At 38.1% G+C, this 20,584-nt stretch overlaps 3 protein-coding genes across 4 annotated transcripts; 2 read left to right on the top strand and 1 right to left on the bottom strand.

The window, feature by feature from the left end:
* The first annotated feature begins 297 nt into the window (after positions 1-297).
* On the top strand, positions 298-6,046 carry grwd1 (glutamate-rich WD repeat containing 1). Its single transcript, XM_026940228.3, has 7 exons — positions 298-552; positions 1,323-1,440; positions 1,665-1,827; positions 1,973-2,183; positions 2,290-2,435; positions 2,565-2,756; positions 4,734-6,046. The coding sequence occupies exons 1-7, from the start codon at positions 336-338 to the stop codon at positions 5,040-5,042; spliced, it is 1,356 nt and encodes a 451-aa protein (XP_026796029.3). The 5' UTR covers positions 298-335; the 3' UTR covers positions 5,043-6,046.
* Positions 6,047-8,318: 2,272 nt separating this feature from the next.
* On the bottom strand, positions 8,319-14,007 carry cdc42ep5 (CDC42 effector protein (Rho GTPase binding) 5). Of its 2 annotated transcripts, none has more exons than XM_026939971.3 (2): positions 13,823-14,007; positions 8,319-11,062 (listed from the first exon to the last, which is right to left on the bottom strand). In XM_026939971.3, exon 2 carries the CDS (start codon positions 11,055-11,057, stop codon positions 10,158-10,160), a length of 900 nt encoding a protein of 299 aa, XP_026795772.3. In that variant the 5' UTR covers positions 11,058-11,062; positions 13,823-14,007; the 3' UTR covers positions 8,319-10,157. The 2 variants fall into 2 exon arrangements, with proteins under 2 accessions (XP_026795772.3, XP_026795773.3); XM_026939972.3 differs by lacking the exon at positions 13,823-14,007 and adding an exon at positions 13,404-13,768.
* Positions 14,008-18,109: 4,102 nt separating this feature from the next.
* atg12 (ATG12 autophagy related 12 homolog (S. cerevisiae)) lies at positions 18,110-20,542 on the top strand. The gene is made up of 4 exons (XM_026939829.3): positions 18,110-18,274; positions 19,266-19,402; positions 19,569-19,631; positions 20,375-20,542. The coding sequence occupies exons 1-4, from the start codon at positions 18,157-18,159 to the stop codon at positions 20,432-20,434; spliced, it is 378 nt and encodes a 125-aa protein (XP_026795630.1). The 5' UTR covers positions 18,110-18,156; the 3' UTR covers positions 20,435-20,542.
* Positions 20,543-20,584: the final 42 nt, after the last annotated feature.

The following is a 20,584-nucleotide window of genomic DNA, read 5'->3' as shown; positions in this document are numbered from 1 at the left end:
ACCAACATCTGAATATGTAGTCAGTGTGTTCATTCAGTATTGCAGTATGTTGATGAATTTGGAGCTTTTTTTTTTTGCCTAGTCCTGTTATTGAATTTGATGTATTGATGCCATTCATATGCAATTCTGAGGATTTCAGAAAGGTATCATGTGGTGGGTATTTTATTTTAGTTATGGCAAGGTGGAAATCAACAAACTGTCCCAATGTATCTCAGTTCAATGGATTTAAACGCGTAAATATTAGAACCAGGACCTTTAAACGTTAAAACGCTGGCATGGCGCTTTAAATGACGTCACCGGAAGTGCGCCCTGGGCTGCTTCTTTGAGTTCTCAAAATGGCTGCGCCCGATGAAAACACGCTTCTTCGTGAAGATGAAGAAGTTGAAGAGATGGAAGCGGGTGATAGTGATGAAGATGAGATGGAGGAGGAAGGACAGGGGGAAGAAGGCGGGGAGAGTAAAGTGTATGTGCCTGGCGTTCAGCCGCTTCAGCCGGGAGAAGAGCTAGAGATGGACCGCTCGGCTTACCGCATGTATCACGAGTGCCAGACAGGTGGGCCAGTCCAAATCCGAGCCCGTCAAAGCTCCTAGGATTAATATTTACCAGCTGGGCTACAAGTTATTACCTGATCCATTCGATTATAGATAGAGTCTGTCGGGTGTGTCATTGCTTGGATGTGTTTATTTGCCGAATTGATGTATTGCATGTTATTAGCGTGTAATAAGCAATAAGCCTTTCCTCTGCAGTACTGCTAGTAGGTACAGGTGCTGTGATTCGCTTATTGTGAACATATTCTTAACAAGAACCCATCAGCCACGTTTCTAGCAGCTTTATTGCATTGATAGCATATATATTTATTGATAGCATATATATATATGGTTGTGTACAAGATCATGTATTTTGCAGTTAGATTGCACACCTCATATGCTGAGAAGGACAAGAAATCTAATATTTCTTTGATTCACTGATTTTTGCTGGAAGAAATTTCCCTTAAGTTTACCCTTCAATGTTTGAAATATAATTCCACATGTAATCGGTTTCCCTAGGTGGAGTATACATTCAGATAGTTGGCTCAGAAACAATAAACTCTAAAACATTGCCCGGATTAGTAAAATGAGCCTGAGACCAAAACATTCATTTACTGGGCTCCCTTTTAAAGATTATAATTGCTGTCTCACAGTTTAGTGCTGTAGTTTCTAAGTTTTAGTGATGGCTTACTAAGTCACAGGTCACTCGTCTCCTTTAGAACGTTTGTGCTTAGGTGACAAATTAGACCATCCAATAAACTTCTCAGTGTAATTGCCTAAATTTTCTTTTTCCAGGTGCCCCTTGTCTGAGTTTTGATGTATTACGTGATGCTGAAGGAGAAGGAAGAGAGACGTTTCCCTTGTCCATGCTGCTGTGTGCAGGTACCCAAGCAGATACAGCTCTCAGTAACAGGTTAGTACATTTCACAGAGCAACAAATGAAAACTATATGCAGTGTACTACTTTAAGAAGAAAAAGAAAAAAACGATAATGGGTGGCACTAGAGCTCAAATCTGTAAAAGTAATATTTGATTACAATTTTCCATATGTAAATGCTCATATAACTGGCCATAGCTAAAATAAATCAAAGGGGAAAAATATATATATATATTCACTTGTTTTCCTGTTTCTGCCCAGACTCATTGTGATGCGCATGCACAACCTGTATGGCACTGAAAAAGAGAATGAGGAGGAGGAGGAGAGCAGTGATGAGAGTGATGAAGATGAGGATGATGAGGAGAAGAAGCCACAGATGGAGTTGGCCATGGTGACCCATTATGGAGGAATAAATAGAGTCAGAGTGAGTGAGTCTAAGTCTTTATTTAGTGGCACTTGTTACAGACAGGTAATAAAATGTGTCCTTGGTTCAGTCAGCAGAAAAGGGCCTGTATTTTTTTCTTAGTATTTCTTAAAATGACATTTTTGCCTCTGTTTTGGTGACTCAGGTGACCCAGATTGGTGAGCAGTCATTGGCTGCTGTCTGGTGTGAGAAAGGTCAGGTGGAAATTTTTGATCTTCGGCCACAGCTGGAAGCAGTTCACAGCTCTACTGCCATGACAGCGTTCGTTAAACAGCATAAGGAGGCCACACCTTTGTTCAGTTTCTCAGGTCACATGACAGAAGGCTTTGCCATCGACTGGTCTCCTAAAGTACCAGGTCAGTGAGCAGAGTGGAATTTTATTGGTTGGTGTGTGTTTCAGAAGGAAATAAAAAGAATCACTCTTTACACATTATTAATGTGTTGTCACACTTTGTCTCCAAGGCCGGCTTGTGAGTGGAGACTGCAAGAAGAACATTCACGTGTGGGAGCCTCGAGAGGGTGGAACTTCCTGGCAGATTGACCAGCGGCCTTTTAGCTCTCATACCAAGTCTGTGGAGGACCTCCAGTGGTCACCTACTGAAGCAACAGTAAGTCATTAAGTCAACAACAATTGTCAGTTGTGAATGATTAATACTGTAATGTATAGTAATTGGTTCAACTTTATTGTAATTATACATATAAACTATTTATGAGTGGTTTTTTATTCTGACTCCCAGGTTTTTGCCTCCTGCTCAGTGGATCAGTCCATTCGCATTTGGGATATCAGAGCTCCTCCAAAATCAATGCTCTCAGCCAATGAAGCTCACTCATCAGACGTCAACGTCATCAGCTGGAATCGGACTGAACCATTCCTGTTATCTGGAGGGGATGATGGGCTTCTGAAAGTGTGGGACTTGAGGCAGTTCCAGGTGAGCAATTTCTGTTCAATTACCATATTAATTGAAGCCACAGACACTTACATGGAACCCCAGAGTTTCCTTTATAAGAAACTAAAGTAACCAAGGTGGTTTCTGGTCCATGATTTAAAAAAAAAAAAAAAAAAAAAAAAAGAAGAAGAAGAAAGAAACCTGTTGGCAGGGCAAAAAAGGTTATGTAAAGTGTTTTGTCTGTTTGTCAGCTTGACTGTGCCCTAAAATTAGCAAAATCCAACCATTCTATTTAATGTTTTACCTTTTGGCACATTGAGTCTTTAGGAACTGGTCATCCATGACTTCCTGTTTCACTACTATATAAATATGAGGTGACACACAGATCAAACACATTTAGTTATCCATCAACATGGGATGATGCACAAATGAAAATAAAATTCTGGCTATCTTAAATTAGGCAATATCTACAAATACAGCTTCATAATCATATAATACTTGTCTTCACTATCAAACAGCTAAAGCTGAGTGAATGCTCTTAAAAAGGAAGCAGGTATATTGTGAGCAAGAAAGTTCGAGAGGCAAAACTTTCTCCATAGTTCATAGTTGGACAATTGCAGGCGTTGGTTGCATCCTGGGGACACCAAGTCCCCAAAAGCAGAATTAGACTCCACCTTTCACTTGACTGAAGAAATCCCCTGCTGTCGTCATGTCACAAATATAAGTGTCTGCAGTTTGCCAAACATCACTGGACTTTAAAAAAGGACCTTTTGGTAGTAGGCTGGTTTAAAATGAGGCCCACTGTAAAATGCGGTGTAGGATCTGTTACGATGTGGGGCTGTTTTCCTTCCAGAGTCATCCATGGTTAGGATACATACCATCAGGTAGTCCATCTAATAAAAAGAGAGATATTAAAGGTAGCTTAAAATCTGGCTGCATCTGCTAGGAGGTTATGACTGGGTCCTGGTAGGATCTTCAGCAGGACTATAATCTAAAATGTACCTCCAAATTGCTATAAATATGGTATAAGCACAGAATAAAGCTTATGCACTGATCTCTCCAGTTCACTGAAATAAAGCTTATTGAAAACCTGAGAGGTGAACTGAAGGGAAGTATCTACCAGGAAGGCCTCTGAAGGATGTGAAGAGGTTTTGTAGTGAGAAATGGTCTCGGATCCCTTTATGTGTCTTCTTGTATCTCATTCAGCATTATAAAAGAAGTCTCAGTGCTGTTATCTTGGAAAAAGTGCAGTGGTACAGTATGTAATGCATTGGTGTCAATAATTGCAACATAGGTTTTTGGGAATATTTTTGTTTTCTTTTGATCATTTTGCCTTGCTGAAAAGGGTAACAATAATCTGATTTTCCACATCATCTTTACCAAGGGTGCCAGTAATTCTTGGGGGCATTGTGTGAAATCAAATGACTCCCACATATCACACACTGACATAGCACTAAAACCTCTCCAACTAGGTGTTTTCACTGTCAGAAGTCAAGAGCACAACAGTGTCATCTGTGCACAGGATCCCTTCCACTCTTAAGGATTCCATTTGCCCTCATACAAAAATAGACATGCAAACACTAGTTCTGCTTTACTCACTCTGTATGCATACACTCAAATTTGGGCAGCTCTAATGCAAATGTGCTCATCCAGTGTTGTGGTTTTATTCATTTTCTATGCAACAGCGTTATACCAAATGATCATGTCAAGCTGAGAACAAACATTTTTCCCCATGATAACCGGAAAGATCCTGGCAACCTCAGTTTAATTGTTCTGGTGAAGCAAATTTGCACAAACGGTAGATTTGATCGCACATGCATTTTTGTATGTGAGCTGAAGAAATATGAGAGAACAGATTGTAATCATGCTTTAAATGGTTTAAAATATTGTGCTCTCAACATTATCTTAGCAATGTGTTCTTGTTTGTTCTTCCATTGCTCCACATTCTCCAGTTTTTCTTATTTTATCCATTTTCCATATTGGTCCTTTCCCTACTTTCCTCTTTGTATTCTCTCTCAGTCTGGGCATCCAGTGGCCAGCTTCAAGCAACACACTGCTCCTATCACATCAGTGGAATGGAGTCCCGTCGACTCCAGCGTGTTTGCCGCCTCTGGGGCAGACGATGTCATCAGCCAGTGGGATCTGTCGGTGGAGTCATGTGACATGGGAGAGCAGGCTGACAGCTTAAAGAAGCTCCCGCCACAGCTGCTGTTCTTGCATCAGGGCCAGACAGAGGTCAAGGAGCTCCACTGGCACCCACAGATCCACGGAACTCTCATCTCCACTGCGCTGTCAGGATTCAATGTGTTCAGGACTATTTCAGTGTAAAAGGGAAAGAAGTGTATGTGTGCTTTTGTGCCTTATGACAATAGTAGAAATATGTTAAATACCATCATCATGGCAGTGATCAAGGTTTTTCTTTTTGACTGATCACTACACTTGTTTCTAGATCCTCTGGAATTTGTTTAAAATATAGGCAACACAGAAAATGGCGCACTCAGCTGGTACTCTAGGTGACAGGCAGCCAGTGCAAACACAGCTGTGTGTCCTAGTTTTGAAGTTCAGTGCTACACTGCTCATCAACATGTTGAAAAATGTCTTTATCCTTTTATTATTCCATGAGTGAATGCTATTATCTCAAGTCATATTTTGTATTAATGTTTCTGGAGTCTTCTATGTGTACTTAGAATCAGTTCCTTATTGGTGCAAGTTCGAATGCAGACGCTGATGCTGCTACAGCCACCCGTGGCAGGGAGTCCAAGAGAGCGAAATTACCCATTACTCTCTCCTGTCAGTCTGAGAGACAGTAGCCAATTGTAGACTTCTGTATGTAACTCATGTATGTAAAAGAGGGTATTTAGCGCTTTCCTTCAAGTGTGTTTACCCTCTAATGTAGCATGAGTAGCAGTTTGAAAAGATGTGGTGGCTGGCTTCATGTCTCTCTAAGGACACCATGCTAGCCCTGACCCTCCTCGGCTGGTAGTGACTGTATTATAGGGGAGAGCTAGCTAGCAGATGGAAATTGGCAGATGACCAAATTTGGAGAAAATGGTATAAAATAAAATAAAATTTAAAAAAAAGAATTATTTTACATATTTTGGTTGTAACAGATGCTGTTTAAGATGAGCGAGACAGTGCAACAAGCAGCCCTCATCTGTCACTGCTTGATTCAGAAGCTCATACTCATGTATGAAACTCTTAAAGACATTACTTTTATCCTTAACTCTGAAATTGTGTTAAGAACAACTGAAATTAAATGTCTTTTCTGTCATAATATTCTTGCAAGGCCTCATCTTCATGGACACAAATAAATGACCTTGACTGCTACAAAACCTGCTTGCATTTTATTGAGTGGTGTGGATTTTGCAGATGGAATCTAAGAGGCTCCTAAGTGCATGGTAGAAGTGGCTTACTCCAGTAACCGAATGAAGGAAGTCGGCTTTAAGTAGTTTGAACTGCATAAACACCCCTTGATCACCACAAAAAATGGTGGCTCTGTTGTATACTATATGGCTAAAAGTATGTGGACATCTGACCATCACATACACATGGATTTTCCCCAGACTGTTGCCACAAAGTTGAAAGCACATAATTGTCTAGATGTCTTTGTATGCGGTAAGACCTGGTTTGCCAAAGTTTGGAGTGGAACAACTCAAGTGACCTGCACAGAACCCTGACCTCAACCCCACTGAACACCTTTATGATGAACTGGAATGCCAACAGTGGATCAGGCCTTCTAACCTGATGGGAGTGGTCTCTTGCAGGATGACAATGTCCCCATTCACTGGGCACGAGGGTTCACTGAATGGTTTGATGAATGAAACAGTCACCAGATCTCAATCCAGTTGAACGTCTATGGGAGACTGACATGTTAGACAGCACTCTCAATCACCATCATCACAACACCAGCTGAGGGAATATCTTTTGGAAGAATGGTGTTCATCCATCCAGTACAGTTCCAGATACTAGCATTTATGCCAAAATGCACTGAAGCTGTTCTGGCAGCTCACAGTGGCCCAATGTCTTAATAAGTTTTATATTGGTTTTTCCTTTCATTTGTCAGCTGACTGTAGCAGCAGATGCTTTTTTAAAAAGTGCCTAATGTTATGATAACCAGATGGTGCAGACAGTGTGATAGAAAAATTAGGGAAACTGTAGAACTTAGCTCTAAAACCTAAATTAATGAACGTGACAGGTTATGACATTAAATACATTTGATTTTTTTTTTGTTCTCTGTTAAAAGTATTAGACACCCTCACTGTCATGTCTTTTAAACAGTTGCATTTTCTCTGTGTGAGACTCATGCTCGTGCATGTATGATTTTCTTGGGCTGCAAAAGCGTAGTGAAAGATATTCACCTTTACTTTTGCTTGTTTTATTACTTGACCACTGCATTGTGCTTGATGTCACTGAATGCAGTTTGGGTGAATTCACACTTGAATTATTACAATAACTAAGAAATAAGGAAAAATCGAAAGAAAAGGCAGTAATAGGAAGTAAATATATTTATTTTTGCAGATCTCAATATCAGAAAGATAATGTCAATACCAATAATATCACATATATGAAGTGCAGTGTTCCATGGTGTACAAATAAATGCAGGTACTTCAAGAGCTTACAGGCAGAACTAGTCTGACAAATAGTTTAATTATAACTGCAGTACACGTTGTGCTCTCTGCTCTACTACAGCATAATCACAGAGAGGTTACTGAACTAATTTACACAACTGATTGTCATTAGCTAAAAAAAATATAGAGTTGATTTCTGTTTGGCCATTCACAGCTGATGTTATAAACAGGTTTTGCTTGCATTCAAATAATAAATTTTGAGGTAAAGTGTATCAGTTAAACTTCAGCTGAAAAATCTGGCAGATGTTTAACCAGCACCCTGTGGAGTATTTTACCAGTTAATAGACGATTGCTAATAAAAGTGGAATTAAGTTATAGAAAAAAAAACATTTTGTACATTCTGGTTTGTGAGATAATCTGTGGTTTAGACCTTCAAGACAGCATCCTAGTTTGAACTAATTGCACCAGTTTTGGCTTTATTTTGCCTCTGGAATACTGGATACATTCCTCCAAGTGCACTTAAGTGTAAAAAAATCAGATATAATGGCTTTTGTTGTGGTACCTTTCTTTAAAATGACAGCAGCCCAATTATTTATGGTCTGGAATGTTGGCAGTACCTAGCAATGTAACTAAGCTACAATTCTAACTACATTTTTGAGATTTCAGGTATATGACTGTATTCAAGGGTAGCCATGCAGTTTTCTATCTTTTCAAGCTGTGAGGTGTCACAGATTTTCCTAATGCCTACTACACCATCTGCCTGTATAGTTTCAACAGAAAGGCCTACTAGTCTGCTAAAGGATCACAGTGTGGCATCTAAAGGCTGTGCAAAGGCTAAATATTAAAATGAGAAAGTGGTTTTTAATGACTGAAGTGGCTTTAAAATCTGGATCAGGATTTGCGAAGACATGTTCACTCCTTTCCAAGCTGATTTTGCTCAACTATGCAATAGTGTATGATATATAAAGCAGAGCCATACATATTTTTGAAAATGGAGTCATATGTGTAAGGATTCAAAAGAAAAACACCCCAAGAACAAATTGTCAGGTGTTTAATCATCATTATATCAAGTTATTTACAAGTGAATAGATGGTTATTTTATAAAAGGAGATGTTTAAGACACTGTTTCTGAAAAAAAAACAATGTATAAAGTCATGCAGTTTGCTACTTAAACCATTATTGTGAAACTAAGCAGTAATGCAGCTTGTCCATAATTACCTCCCAATAAATCCAGTTTAAACCAGCAGGCAGTTCTCCAGCTATCCTGATTTGGCTCTAAATTTCAATGAGAAAACTCTAGCCTTTTAGTTGGAAAGTGGTCTCTATAAGACATGTAAACTTCAATGACTGGCTATTAAAATAGACAGATATAATTGAAGTAACTTTAAAGTAGGTAAATAGTTATTTAAAGTGGTATAAGCACACTGTTTCATCCTCTGTGGTACACAACTAGGCATGTGCTGATAATCGGTAAAATAATACATGGCAATATTTAATGCACGCAATATTGCTACTATCTTAAATGCCTTAAACGATCGTCACAACTATCCCATTTATGCAACCAGAGAAGTGTTTGAGTGAATACGCCAATGTCACATGCACAGAGAGCTAGAAGTAATGACACATGATGATGATGATGCCAAAGAGTGTCCTATTAGAAGTAACGCTTCTAATATATGCAGTGAAAATATACAGATAACCATAAAGTCATTTTTAAAATTAAAGTTAAGTTAGTTAACAGCATTTTAAAGTAGCTTTTCCAACTGTTGTATTTTCAATGTTCTTTCAGTATGTTCCCTATCAGGATACTATATTTTCTCTCCATGTACCTTAAACTTAAACAGCAGATACCAGGTTGTGTGTCAGATCACACCAAACTCCCCAAAGTGTAGAAGAGTAATAGCAACAAGCACTATATCAAACTGTGTCAGTCATAGTAAACCGAGCACCTGCGATCTATAAGCAAGATGTCCACCCACTGTTTTTCCCACCTATTGTGTTTGTCACTCCCACAGGAACACCCAGAATTCTCCAGTAATATCTCCACAACTCAGACAAACAGACCAGCTCTGGCTTTTTTAATGCCACTATGAATATTAAATCAACATCAAATCAACATGTCTTTACCTTAGGAACAACATACTTGCTGATAATATTATACATAGATACCACAATTCACTCACGTATATTCATAACAGAACTAACAAAACAATAATTAGGATAAATTTAAGTAAATGAAAGCTTCACGCTTTACTTTTGGCCTATAGTATTTTTAAAAAAATAATATGGTGTTTCTTCAAAAAGAGACTAATACGCTAAAGGACATAAAATCTGAACCATTTATGAAATACTGGTATTTGGCTCAACCTTTTACTCCTGTATTGAGATGATTTATTGAACAAGTAAAATAAATTGCATGACTACTGTTTAACATTCCCAGGTAATATGTTTAGAAAGTTAAGAGATCCCAGTTTAACAATGTATGATAGCAACAATATTAAACCTATAATAACTGTTTATCAGGACTGTTTTATAATATTAAATATTAAATGTATTCCATTGTCTAAGGCTTTAGTGGGACTAATAGTACTAATAGAAATATCATTTCTTTATAATACTATAGTTCTACCCCTGAAAAACATTGTTTTTCATGACAAACTATTGTTTATCTTAGAGCTTTGAAAGGTATTTTTTCAATAAATTTTTCCGCCTCTATTTACGTGTGTAATCTTTTTCTACTAACTAAGAAGTCCAGTTCATCCTGTTTCGTAGAGCTGTTTTCACTTTGGTAGTTTCTCCCTTTTACATGTTTTTCAGAAAAGCATTTTGCGCATACTTTTCTGTGCTTGGTCTTTACATACCCATCATTAGACTCCTAAAGGCCAATCTCATCATCAGACTCATCCTCAAACGTATAGCCCTGCTCTCCTGCGACGCCCTCTTCATCTGAATCCGACTGTGACAGATGGTCCTCCTCTCTCCTCCTGTCCAATGGGGAGATGCCTTCATATTCTGAGCTCACTGAAGAAGAAGGACTGGGACTGACATCTGGCCGGTGATTCGTTAGCTCTGGTTTCACTGCTCCTTTATTAGCCATTCCTTCAGCCCTCACCTCCATTCCTCCAACTGGACTTGTACTCATTTCCTTCTCACATTCCAGCTCTAATTCACCTCCTACATACTGCCGACCAACGATCTCCTCCTTTTTGTCGCTAAATCGCACCTTGGGCCTGAGCCCCTTTGATTTGATACCATTGACATCATTTAGATGATCCTCCCCTCTGCTCAGACTGTCCATCATCTTCTCGTTCAGGTCGTTCGTTGCACCATTGGGTGATAGCCCACCATCTGCACTGCTCTTACCGGAGATAAACACTTCTTCTTCACCTTCGTTGCCCGATGTCCACTTGCTGCCCAATCCCAGTCCATCCATCACTCCCAGCACATCTCCCAAAATGGATGGCCCCAGGTCTAGATCCAGATCGAAGGATGAGACTGATTCTGAGTGCTGGAGTTCTGTAAATGGTTCATCAGGGGGGTTGCTGTCAGCTTCATGTTTTAGCCTCACTTCTGTGGAGTCAATGGTGGCCTCCACAGGAGAGGTGATGGACTTAAAAGACTCTGTGTTGGAGGGGCCGTGACTGGACAAGAAGGAGGTGTCTCCGAAGGCGTCTCCACCACGGCCGATGTGCATGGTGTGACGAAAGTCGCCAAGCGGGGCAGAGATCATGGTGGGATCCAGGCGGTGAGCCCGGCCCGACTTGTGGAGCGGCATTGGAACTGTGGAATAAAATTCAAGAGTGAATATCACATCCAGTTACAGTACAGAACATGATCTATAGCCCAGCATTACCTCAGCAAGACAGAACTGACTTTAAGAATAATAATTAAAAAAAAACATAAGAAAGACAGTCACTCTCAAGTTACCAGTTGCAATCTTTGCCTCTTAAAGAGGGTTATACATACTTACATAAAAAGGCAAATAATGATGTTAGTTAATTACTTTTTTTAATGCCATGAGTCCAAATCACAGCTCTGAAAACCTCTTTGCTTTGCATATTACACTTTTTCTTATAATAATTTATCTGCCTGATCTCATGATTGCTTTGGCAATTAGCTGAATAATTAAGTCAGCTGTGTTTTTTTTTTTTAAACATGTAAACTGTCTACCACCTCTTTCTGCATGTCACTGCTCTTGTGTTGCCTTTTTAAACACTAGGTTAATCTTGTTAGGAATTTTATTGTTTTTTTGTTTTTTGTTTTGGCAACAACAGTTTTAATCTCCAAGTTTTAGATTGCCAATATGGATAAGACATTTAAATCTAGCCAGGATGATGCAATTCTGACAAGTTTAACACACACACAGCAAGGGTGAGAAAGAGCTGACTGAGAAGTGATGCCGAAGCCATGCTCAGACTTGTGAGACACGTGAAATGCAAAAACGTAGTTTTGGATTCTGCCCCCGGGGCTTGAGCAACCCAGACACACACACACACACACATACACACGCAACTGAAACAGATATTATGAAACTCTCCAGTGTTGATGGAGCTATTCTAATGAAATGTAGTTATTGGCACCATTATAAATCTGTTAGGTTAGAGGTAGGCAAAGTAGTGATACACTTCTTATTTTATTATAACAATCCAAATAATCCATTTTAGTTTAATAATATTGTATAATAAGATTTTTTACTTTTATAAAGTTTTATAAAGTTTTTTTTCTATGAGACATTTTTTTCATACAAAATGAAATAACTATTTTTTAGAAAGTTCACCAGAAGCTACTAGGAGTGGTAACTTCTAATACCAGTGAAAGGCCAGATAAGATGGATCTTAAACAGTAACAGTAAACTAAAATCACAGAAAATGCAGAATAACCAGTTAGTCTCTACTGGAAGCATTTAAATTTAAGGTCAAACTGAGCTGCATCCATTCCAACAATCTCTGTTATTCTGTTTGTTTTGATATTGCCCTCTATTCAATTTAAAATGGAAACTATCTAGCTGGATGTTTAAGAATTGCTTCTAATGAAAGACAGGTACCTGGCCCACTCAGATGAGATGGGCAGAATGGAACAAGTACCTTTCTTGTTAGGAAAAGCAGAATGCAAATGAAAACAAAAACAACCAAAAAAAACCAGGGCACAATTCTGGAGCCTGTATGACTGGCTCATAGGAACTGTAACTCATCTTGCTTCTTAGAAACAGAACTACAGTCCAGTCAAAGTCCCACTAATGAGTTTTCACACGGAACAGTATAAACGCACTGAACTTTACACTCTCTGTGGCGCGTTTCTTTCTTTTCTTCTTCTTTTTTTTGAACAATTTCAATATATAAACTCAAGTAGGGAACACTAATTTGTATATAAAATCATATACATTAGGAAATATACACATATACATATCAATATATCTTCAGTCACATATGATTGGAGATATACTGATGTGTATATGTGTAGGCTATATTTCCTAGTGTATATGTACTATGGTAAGTGTACATATGCTTATTCAGTCTCTGTGGAGAATTTTTTTTTTAATCGAACAATTTCAATTTAAAAACTCAAGTACAGAACAGTAACTTGCATATGAAAACATATACACTAGGAAATATACACATATACATATCAATATATCTTCAGTCACATATGATTGGAGATATACTGATGTGTATATGTGTAGGCTATATTTCCTAGTGTATATGTACTATAGTGAGTGTACATATGCTTATTCAGTCTCTGTGGAGAAATTTTTTTTAATCGAACAATTTCAATATAAAACTCAAGTACGGAACAGTAACTTGCATATGAAAACATATACACTAGGAAATATACACATCAGTATATCTCCAGATATATATTCCTGTTGATAGATGTGTATATGTGTAGGCTACATTTCCTAGTGTAGCTATATGTACTACAGTTAGTGTACCTATGCTTAGTCAGTCTCTGTGGAGAATTTCCAATAAGGCCAAAAATGTACATTCATAGTGGAAAACATTTCTGGGATAGTGATACACTGATACACCAGCAACTACTGTATCTTTCTGTATTACCTTGAACTACTTTGGTGTCGAGTGTTGGTGGTTTTTGAGTTGTGGGCTGAAAGCGCCATGTTTGTTACCTGGATGACGGCTCGACAACACCAACAGCTGGAGCGGATTTCCCACAATTCCCGTCAACACCGTTTCAAAGAAAGAAACACACTTACAAACACTATGGCTAACTGTTCGAGGTTACATATTATAACCTAAATACTGTAAAAAGTTTGGGACAAAGTATCAAGTTAATCTGTAATTGATTAAGTTGCGTGTGTGTGTGTGTGTGTGTGTGAGGAATGTGAGCACACTTTCCCTTAGCACACTGCTCTCTTCAACTCCGTCCTGAAAAAAGACTCCGAAAGGAGGAAACTGTGGTATTTTACAGCTGGAAAGTTGATAGAAACCAAAGAAAGGAGGGCGACAGGAAAAGTGGCTGCGCCCCTCAGGAGTTTTCAGGAGTTACAAATGAAACTGTAAACATGAGGGGGAAAAAAACACTTACTTAGACAAATATGTACTCCTTAATCCTAGTCACACTCCGACCTCTTATTCCCTTGCGTCCAGACTTCTTTTTAAACGGTTTAAATCCTATTTTTTTTGGTTTTTCCCTCGTAGCTAATTTCTTGGCGGAGCTCTACTCGGATATTTCTTTTTTTTTTTCCCTCCTCTTTGGGATGGGCAAGGAAGTGACGCGACTTTTATTAGGGAGCGCTTTGCCTTCGAACAGAATGGAAAAAGCGAGGCTTACGTCCCAAACCGCATACTAGCGTACTAACTAGTACGCACCACAAGAGGACGGCACCAGAGGGTACCATAGTTATAATATGTGGCGTACTAATTTGAGCGCACTATTCAGTACGGTAGTACGCAGATGAGCCCTGACCAGCTGTTTTCCCTCTTAATATTCTGTATTTCACAGCTCTCTGGTTCTCCTCTAAAATCTCCGAAATGACTAGAAACGCTGTAAGGTAACAGATATATGTGTGTTTGGGGTTAATTGGAGTTAACAGTGTAATGTAGTGCACTTCTGGTGTAGGTGTGATGGGTTAGTGTTGGTTCTAATCCAGCTTTGCAGCATTGTCTTCTACATAGTCTGCATAGTTCTGCGGAAAAAAGTTCTCTCCTGACTTTCTTTACAGGTGTTTATAGGTGTGCATTCAAATAATGATTTTTAAATAACTGGTCTAACATTTCGCCAGTGCTGTTTTTGAAGCAGCTTCTAACACTTCTACACAAGTGTGTGTATGAGATCCTAAAGCATTTGTAAAGGAATATATCATATCATATACACAGATCACTTTCTCTGAGACTGCTCAGATATGATCAATGTTTTGTCTTACTCTTACTCAGCTCCATAGACTACTTAGAGGCTGATTGGACTATAATTAATATATAATAAGTAGTTAATTAGGTAGGGTGTTAAATTAATAAGTGTGTTTCTGTACATTCTGTACAGTAATATATTTAATCATGATAGTGTATACACACTTTGGACAGTCTGTGATTCATTAGATCATTCAGCACACACTCCATGAGGCAATTCATAACTAGTCAGCCAGCACATCCAACAGTATTAACATGCCTGTGTTGCATAAGACTGTTTGCTTGTATTTAGTATCCTAAAATACACAGTACAAATATAAAAAAGTTAATATAGGATATGGGTAATTACAGAGTCACGTCATTTAGTATTGTTAGTATTGTATGCCGTGTACAAATTCTAAATTTGATAAGTGTATTTTGCCTCTGAAGAAATGTATTGTAAGAGAAAGATCTGTGCTTAAAACGGCATATGCACTGAAAATTTAGCATGGAGCCTGAGCAAAAGCAGACATCCTGGACATCCCACTGCTCAAGAGTTGCACAGGAAAAGGAGGGTAAAAACAGAGAGGAAGAATTCCATACTTCACTCCGATGAGCTCACTCCCTATGCTCTCTCTCTTTCTCTTTTTCTCTCTTTCTCTCTCTGTGACTGCAAAAATAAAATGGGTTCATACTGAGAAGCACAATAAACAGGCAAATCTAAGAGACAAGAGTCGAATTACCCAAACATTACGCAAGGACAAAAAGAATCATTACAGTGTACATCAAATAAAACAAAAGAAATTCCTCATAAATCTATTTATCTTCATAAATAGAAGAATCTAGGATTCTTCTATTGTTCCACCAGTTCTAACTAAAACATTTCCTTTAAAGGTTATTTAAAGGTTATTCCTAAATATATAGAAATATATAGCAGCTCCCATATTCAGATGTTACTGAAGACACATTATTGAAGATGTTACTGAAGAAGATCTAAACCGGGTGTATATATTAGGCCAAACATTAGACCAAAACTAAGCTAGTAGATCTATAAGAACAGTGTTTTGCAGCACAGCTCTAAAAATAGCACTTCAGTTTAAAATGTTGTTAAATGCCAGAAATTCTTTGACAGTCTGTGCACTTTCTTCCAGATGAACAGACCTCCCTGTTTTAACACTTCTAAGACAAGTAAGCCAATGGACATGGAGGAGCAAACATAGATTTTTAAAAATTGATTTTACCATATAGTATGGAGTCCTTAAAATAAACTTTATATTGAGGAAATCATTTCTCAGGGCTTTACTTGTTATTTTAAAGGTCAGTTGTGTGTGAATTAAATTGTTATGTATTTAAATCTGTATCAGTCCAGTCTTTATACAAAAAGTTTGTATTATTAAATTTTTTTGTGTTTGTTCAGAAAGTGACATCCTTTAAAATTACCTAATAATGATTACACTGTATAAGCAAATTGATTGAATTAAAGGTGAAAGCTTAGACAAAACTACTGAATGTCTCCTGCCTGTTCATGAACATGTTTAATCATTTTGGAATAATAGGACTTTAGTTTCAGTCCTTAATAGATTACCAAGTGCAAAAAAATGAAGGCAGTGCAAACCCTCTTGATCTTTGGTCACAAGAAGGCTACCTTGTGCGCTGTTACTTTCTTAAACCTGCAAAAATTTATCATTACAATCTTCCACTGATTCGTTGCAGTTTTCTTGTGTTAAGCCATGTGGACCTCAGAAACTAAAATGCATGCTTGATTGGACAACTGGATGGTTGACTTTTTCATTCAGCAGCCTTCTTTTTTATAACTCTGGTTATTTTGATAGAGCAGTTTACACTATTGTACATTGAGTTGCAAGTTTATTATACGTAAACCATTTGATGCAGACAGAGAGATAGACATGGTGTGGGCCTTGTGCTGGTACACGTCTATCAGGCACAGCAGCATTGCTGGAGTTTGAAACACATTGTACAATATTTTGCTCCTCCCATTTACTCTGAAGGCATTTTTAATCATTTTCGTTCTATCTTTCATGTTCTCATAAAAAAAATGCCATAATTTCACAAGCTCATTATACTTTCTGTTAGTCTGGTTTTTCCTTTTTTTTTAATCCAAGGCATCCGTAGATAACTTAACATACTTAATACTTTGCAAATCTATCAAGCGATTGTAGAAAGTGTGCACAGAAAACTGGCCAAATAAAATACTACTAGGTTGGAGTGGAAGAACTTGAGTGTCCTGCACAGAGCCCTGACCTCAACCCCATTGAACACATTTAGGATGAACTGGAACACTGACTGCAACCCAGACCTCTTCACCTGACACAAGTGCCTGACCTCACTAATGCTCTTGTGACTGAATGAGCAAAAAATCCCCACCGCCACACTCCAAAATCTAGTGGAAAGCCTTCCCAGAAGAGTGGAGGTTATTATAACAGCAAAGAGGGACTACATCTGGAATGGGATGTTCAACAAGCACAAGTGAGTGTGACAGTCCACAAAATTTTGGCCTTATAGTGTATGTTCATACCATAATTTTACTGCATGAACATGGAGCACCAGTATGCCGGCTAATGCTGGTGTTAGATTTATAGTTGCAATTCGCAGTTGGGTCTGTGCTAATTTGTCCTACTGTGCTAGTCTGTCCTATAGATTTTGACAGTTGGGGTCAACAATCTGCAGATGAAATCAAGTAGTTTCAATTTTAATCCTCCTGGCTGAATTTTAGGCCACTATATAGCTGGGAGCTATATTGAGAGCATAGAAAAATAAATAGAAAAAGTAGACTAACAAGGAATCGACTAGAATTCAGCAACAGTTCCTCAATGAGGGTGAAAAAAAATGTAGTGAGTTGTCACTATGTAATTTATGATGCTGCCTCATGGCTCCAGGGTCCCAGGTTTAATCCTGAGCTCGGATTACTGTGTTTCGTTCTCCCTGAGTTCGTTTAGGTATCTTCTGGGTTCTCGGGGCTCCCACCTCCCAAAAACATGCCAGTAGGTGAACTGGCTACTCTAACATGCCCCTAGGTGTAAACGAGTATGTGTGCAATATACTGGTATCTCATCTGGGGTGTATTCCCGCCTCACGGCCGGTGGTCCCAGGATAGGCTCCAGATCCACTGTGACCTTGACCAGGATAAAGTGGTTACTGAAGATGAATGAATGAACAGTTTAGGAGATGACCACAATGAGAATACCAGGAATGCTGTCAAACAGTGGCGCATTGTTGTTGGTAATGATGAAGAACCTTTGCAATTGCACTGTTAGCTAAAATCTCAAGGTGCCTTATGTACTCTTAGGAACTGCTGTTTAGGTTCCTAAGTTATTTAGTTTTTTTTTTTTTTAACTTTTGGTGATTTTTTTTCAGTCTTCTGTCAAAACATTTTTTCCTGTGAAACCAATAATTGCTTACTCGTAAATACATGGACAAACACGACGACGATGTCGACGGAGAAGAAGAACGACACGCTGGGACTTTTATTTTGAAACCTCTTCGCGCACTCTGGTTATGTTTTCAAGCTAGAGGATGTCTGACAGCGCAGAATCTCCCACAGAGCCACAGAAAGAAGAATCATCAACACAGAATCAACAGAATGTCGCAGCAGACTCCGGAGATACTGCAAAGACGGAGGAGAAGAAGAAGAGTAGGTTTTTAATCTACACATTAGGCTGTGTATTGGAAAAGCCAGCTAGTTATCCTGATGGCGCGATGTTTTTGTGATAGGTGAGGAAGCTACTTCCGGGATGCTTGATTTCATTGACAGGACGAAGAGCGAATGAAATGTCAGAATTGTTTGCTTTCTAACCAATAGTGGAGCTGATGGTGTTGTTAATGCTAGTGTGCTAGGTTTCAAGCAGTATAGTGTATTATCGTTGAAGAAAAGAAATGAAATTACAGCTGTATAAACATTTTAAACTAAATGTTGCTTGGTAGATGGTTCACTAATATGATTTTTATTGACAAATGGTCGAACATCTTATTAATTTAAGAGCTATTCTAGAAAACATAACATTTGGCGTAACTTGCAAAAATGTAAATGAGTCAAAGCTAAGAAAGATGAATAATCCATGCTAATGTAGTAAATAGGCGTTTATAGGAGGCCTGTGTAGTAAAAGGTTTTTTTGTTTTTTAAAAAAAATAAAATTAGTAACAGCTAGTAAACTAGTATACTGCCATGCAATACGCGAGTGTTTTTAAGGGGAAATTAAAAAAATAAAAATAAAAAATAAACCCAAGGAGGCCTCTGTTCGGTTTAAGAGACCTGACCCTACATCAGTAACACTGTGGTCTTAGTCAGCTCTTTACATTCACCACACACACATATGCTAAAAGCTCCAAAAAGAAGGAACTGTTAAATGAGAAGTAATTTTAATATGACTTTAAATAAATAACCTTACTAATTTGGAGCAGACTGTTGATCTTTAAAATTCTGGCTGGCTAATAGTCATATAAACATTGAAGTTAAAAGTTTGTGGGTTTTTGCTGTTTATATGCATTGGACATGTGAAACTCCACGCAGACAGTAAACCGAGCTCAGGATCAGCTCAAAGAATCATGATCAACATGTATGTAGTTAGATATGTATTATGTCATAACAGCAGACCTACCTGTGTCTGTGTTTTTGTCTCTTCCAGTCGATGTGCTGCTGAAGGCAGTAGGAGACACTCCTATAATGAAGACTAAGAAGTGGGCAGTAGAGAGAGGGAGGACTGTTCAGTCTCTTGCTCAGTTCATCTCACGCTTTCTTAAACTTGAGCCCAGCGAACAACTGGTACCCTTTATTTCATTATACACAGAGTTCATACAGTGATACTGTGTCAGGAAGTGATTATTACATTATACCATATGAGAAAATTGTGTAAACTGATAAAATTTGCAGTGATGTCTTACAGTGATGTCTCAGTGATGTCTTACATGCCGTATCTTTTTTTGTCCAGTTTATTTATGTTAATCAGTCATTCGCGCCATCACCAGATCAAGAAGTGGGTGTCCTTTTTGACGTAAGTGTTATAGACAACCTGGACATGGCTAATGCTTGTGCATAATGCTCTGGATTATTAATTTAGGAAGTACTGATGGACAAGTTGAAACTGAAACATTCTTTTTGAATGAGTTCTGTAAATGATTTGTGAGTGCAATATTGTTATGTAATAAGTATCTGAAATTTGTTCTATGACTCATTTCATATTGGGTAAGTTTTGGGTTACACTCTTTTTTTTTTTTTTTTTTTTTCTTCTTCTTTTTTTTATTAAACATTTCCGTCATCTGACAGGCATGTCTAAGGGTATACACTCATGACAAGCACAGTGTGATTTGTAACAGGTCACATTATTTCCTATTTCTTTAAGAAACTCCTGATGAATGCACATATTCATCTGTTGCGTGCGATATCATTGCCTGTATTGGCACAGTCGAGATGATGTAATGAGTGATGATACCGAATATTGTTACGTCAGGCTCAACCACAACATAAAAGGAGTCAGACATGAAGTTTCAAAACTCAAAAATAACCTCAAAAATAATCATTGCTTAGGATGTGGAAATATATATATATATGTGTGTATGTGTGTGTGTGTGTGTGTGTGTGTGTGTGTGTATATATATATATATATGTGTGTGTGTGTGTGTGTGTGTGTGTGTGTGTGTATATATATATACACACACACACACACACACATATATATATACACACATATACATACATACATAAAAAGTCTCTGTGTTCTGTTTTTTATGCTTTCAGTGTTTTGGCAGTGATGGGAAACTTGTTCTTCATTATTGCAAGTCACAAGCCTGGGGATGACCTTTTTACACACACACACACAGTTAATGTGCTTGTCAGTTTTTATAATGACTAATTATTTGTTGTTTTTCTTTATGTAATAAATGTAAATAAATTATTATGAAACTATATCATGTTTCTTCTCTTTTGTTTTGGTAGATTATCTGTTTT

Source organism: Pangasianodon hypophthalmus, chromosome 1, assembly GCF_027358585.1.
Source record: "Pangasianodon hypophthalmus isolate fPanHyp1 chromosome 1, fPanHyp1.pri, whole genome shotgun sequence".
Classification (NCBI taxonomy): Eukaryota; Metazoa; Chordata; class Actinopteri; order Siluriformes; family Pangasiidae; genus Pangasianodon; species Pangasianodon hypophthalmus.
This window is presented reverse-complemented; position numbering and strand designations above follow the sequence as displayed.

What these genes read in the sequence shown, in the direction of transcription:
- grwd1 (XM_026940228.3), top strand. Translation starts at nt 336, where the DNA reads ATGGCTGCGCCCGATGAAAACACGCTTCTTCGTGAAGATGAAGAAGTT. An exon ending in GAGGAATAAATAGAGTCAGA is followed by an intron (nt 1,828 to 1,972) that starts GTGAGTGAGTCT and finishes TTGGTGACTCAG; the next exon opens with GTGACCCAGATTGGTGAGCA. An exon ending in CTGGTCTCCTAAAGTACCAG is followed by an intron (nt 2,184 to 2,289) that starts GTCAGTGAGCAG and finishes TTTGTCTCCAAG; the next exon opens with GCCGGCTTGTGAGTGGAGAC.
- cdc42ep5 (XM_026939971.3), bottom strand. Translation starts at nt 11,057, where the DNA reads ATGCCGCTCCACAAGTCGGGCCGGGCTCACCGCCTGGATCCCACCATG.
- atg12 (XM_026939829.3), top strand. Translation starts at nt 18,157, where the DNA reads ATGTCTGACAGCGCAGAATCTCCCACAGAGCCACAGAAAGAAGAATCA. An exon ending in GACGGAGGAGAAGAAGAAGA is followed by an intron (nt 18,275 to 19,265) that starts GTAGGTTTTTAA and finishes TGTCTCTTCCAG; the next exon opens with TCGATGTGCTGCTGAAGGCA. An exon ending in AAGTGGGTGTCCTTTTTGAC is followed by an intron (nt 19,632 to 20,374) that starts GTAAGTGTTATA and finishes TTATGCTTTCAG; the next exon opens with TGTTTTGGCAGTGATGGGAA.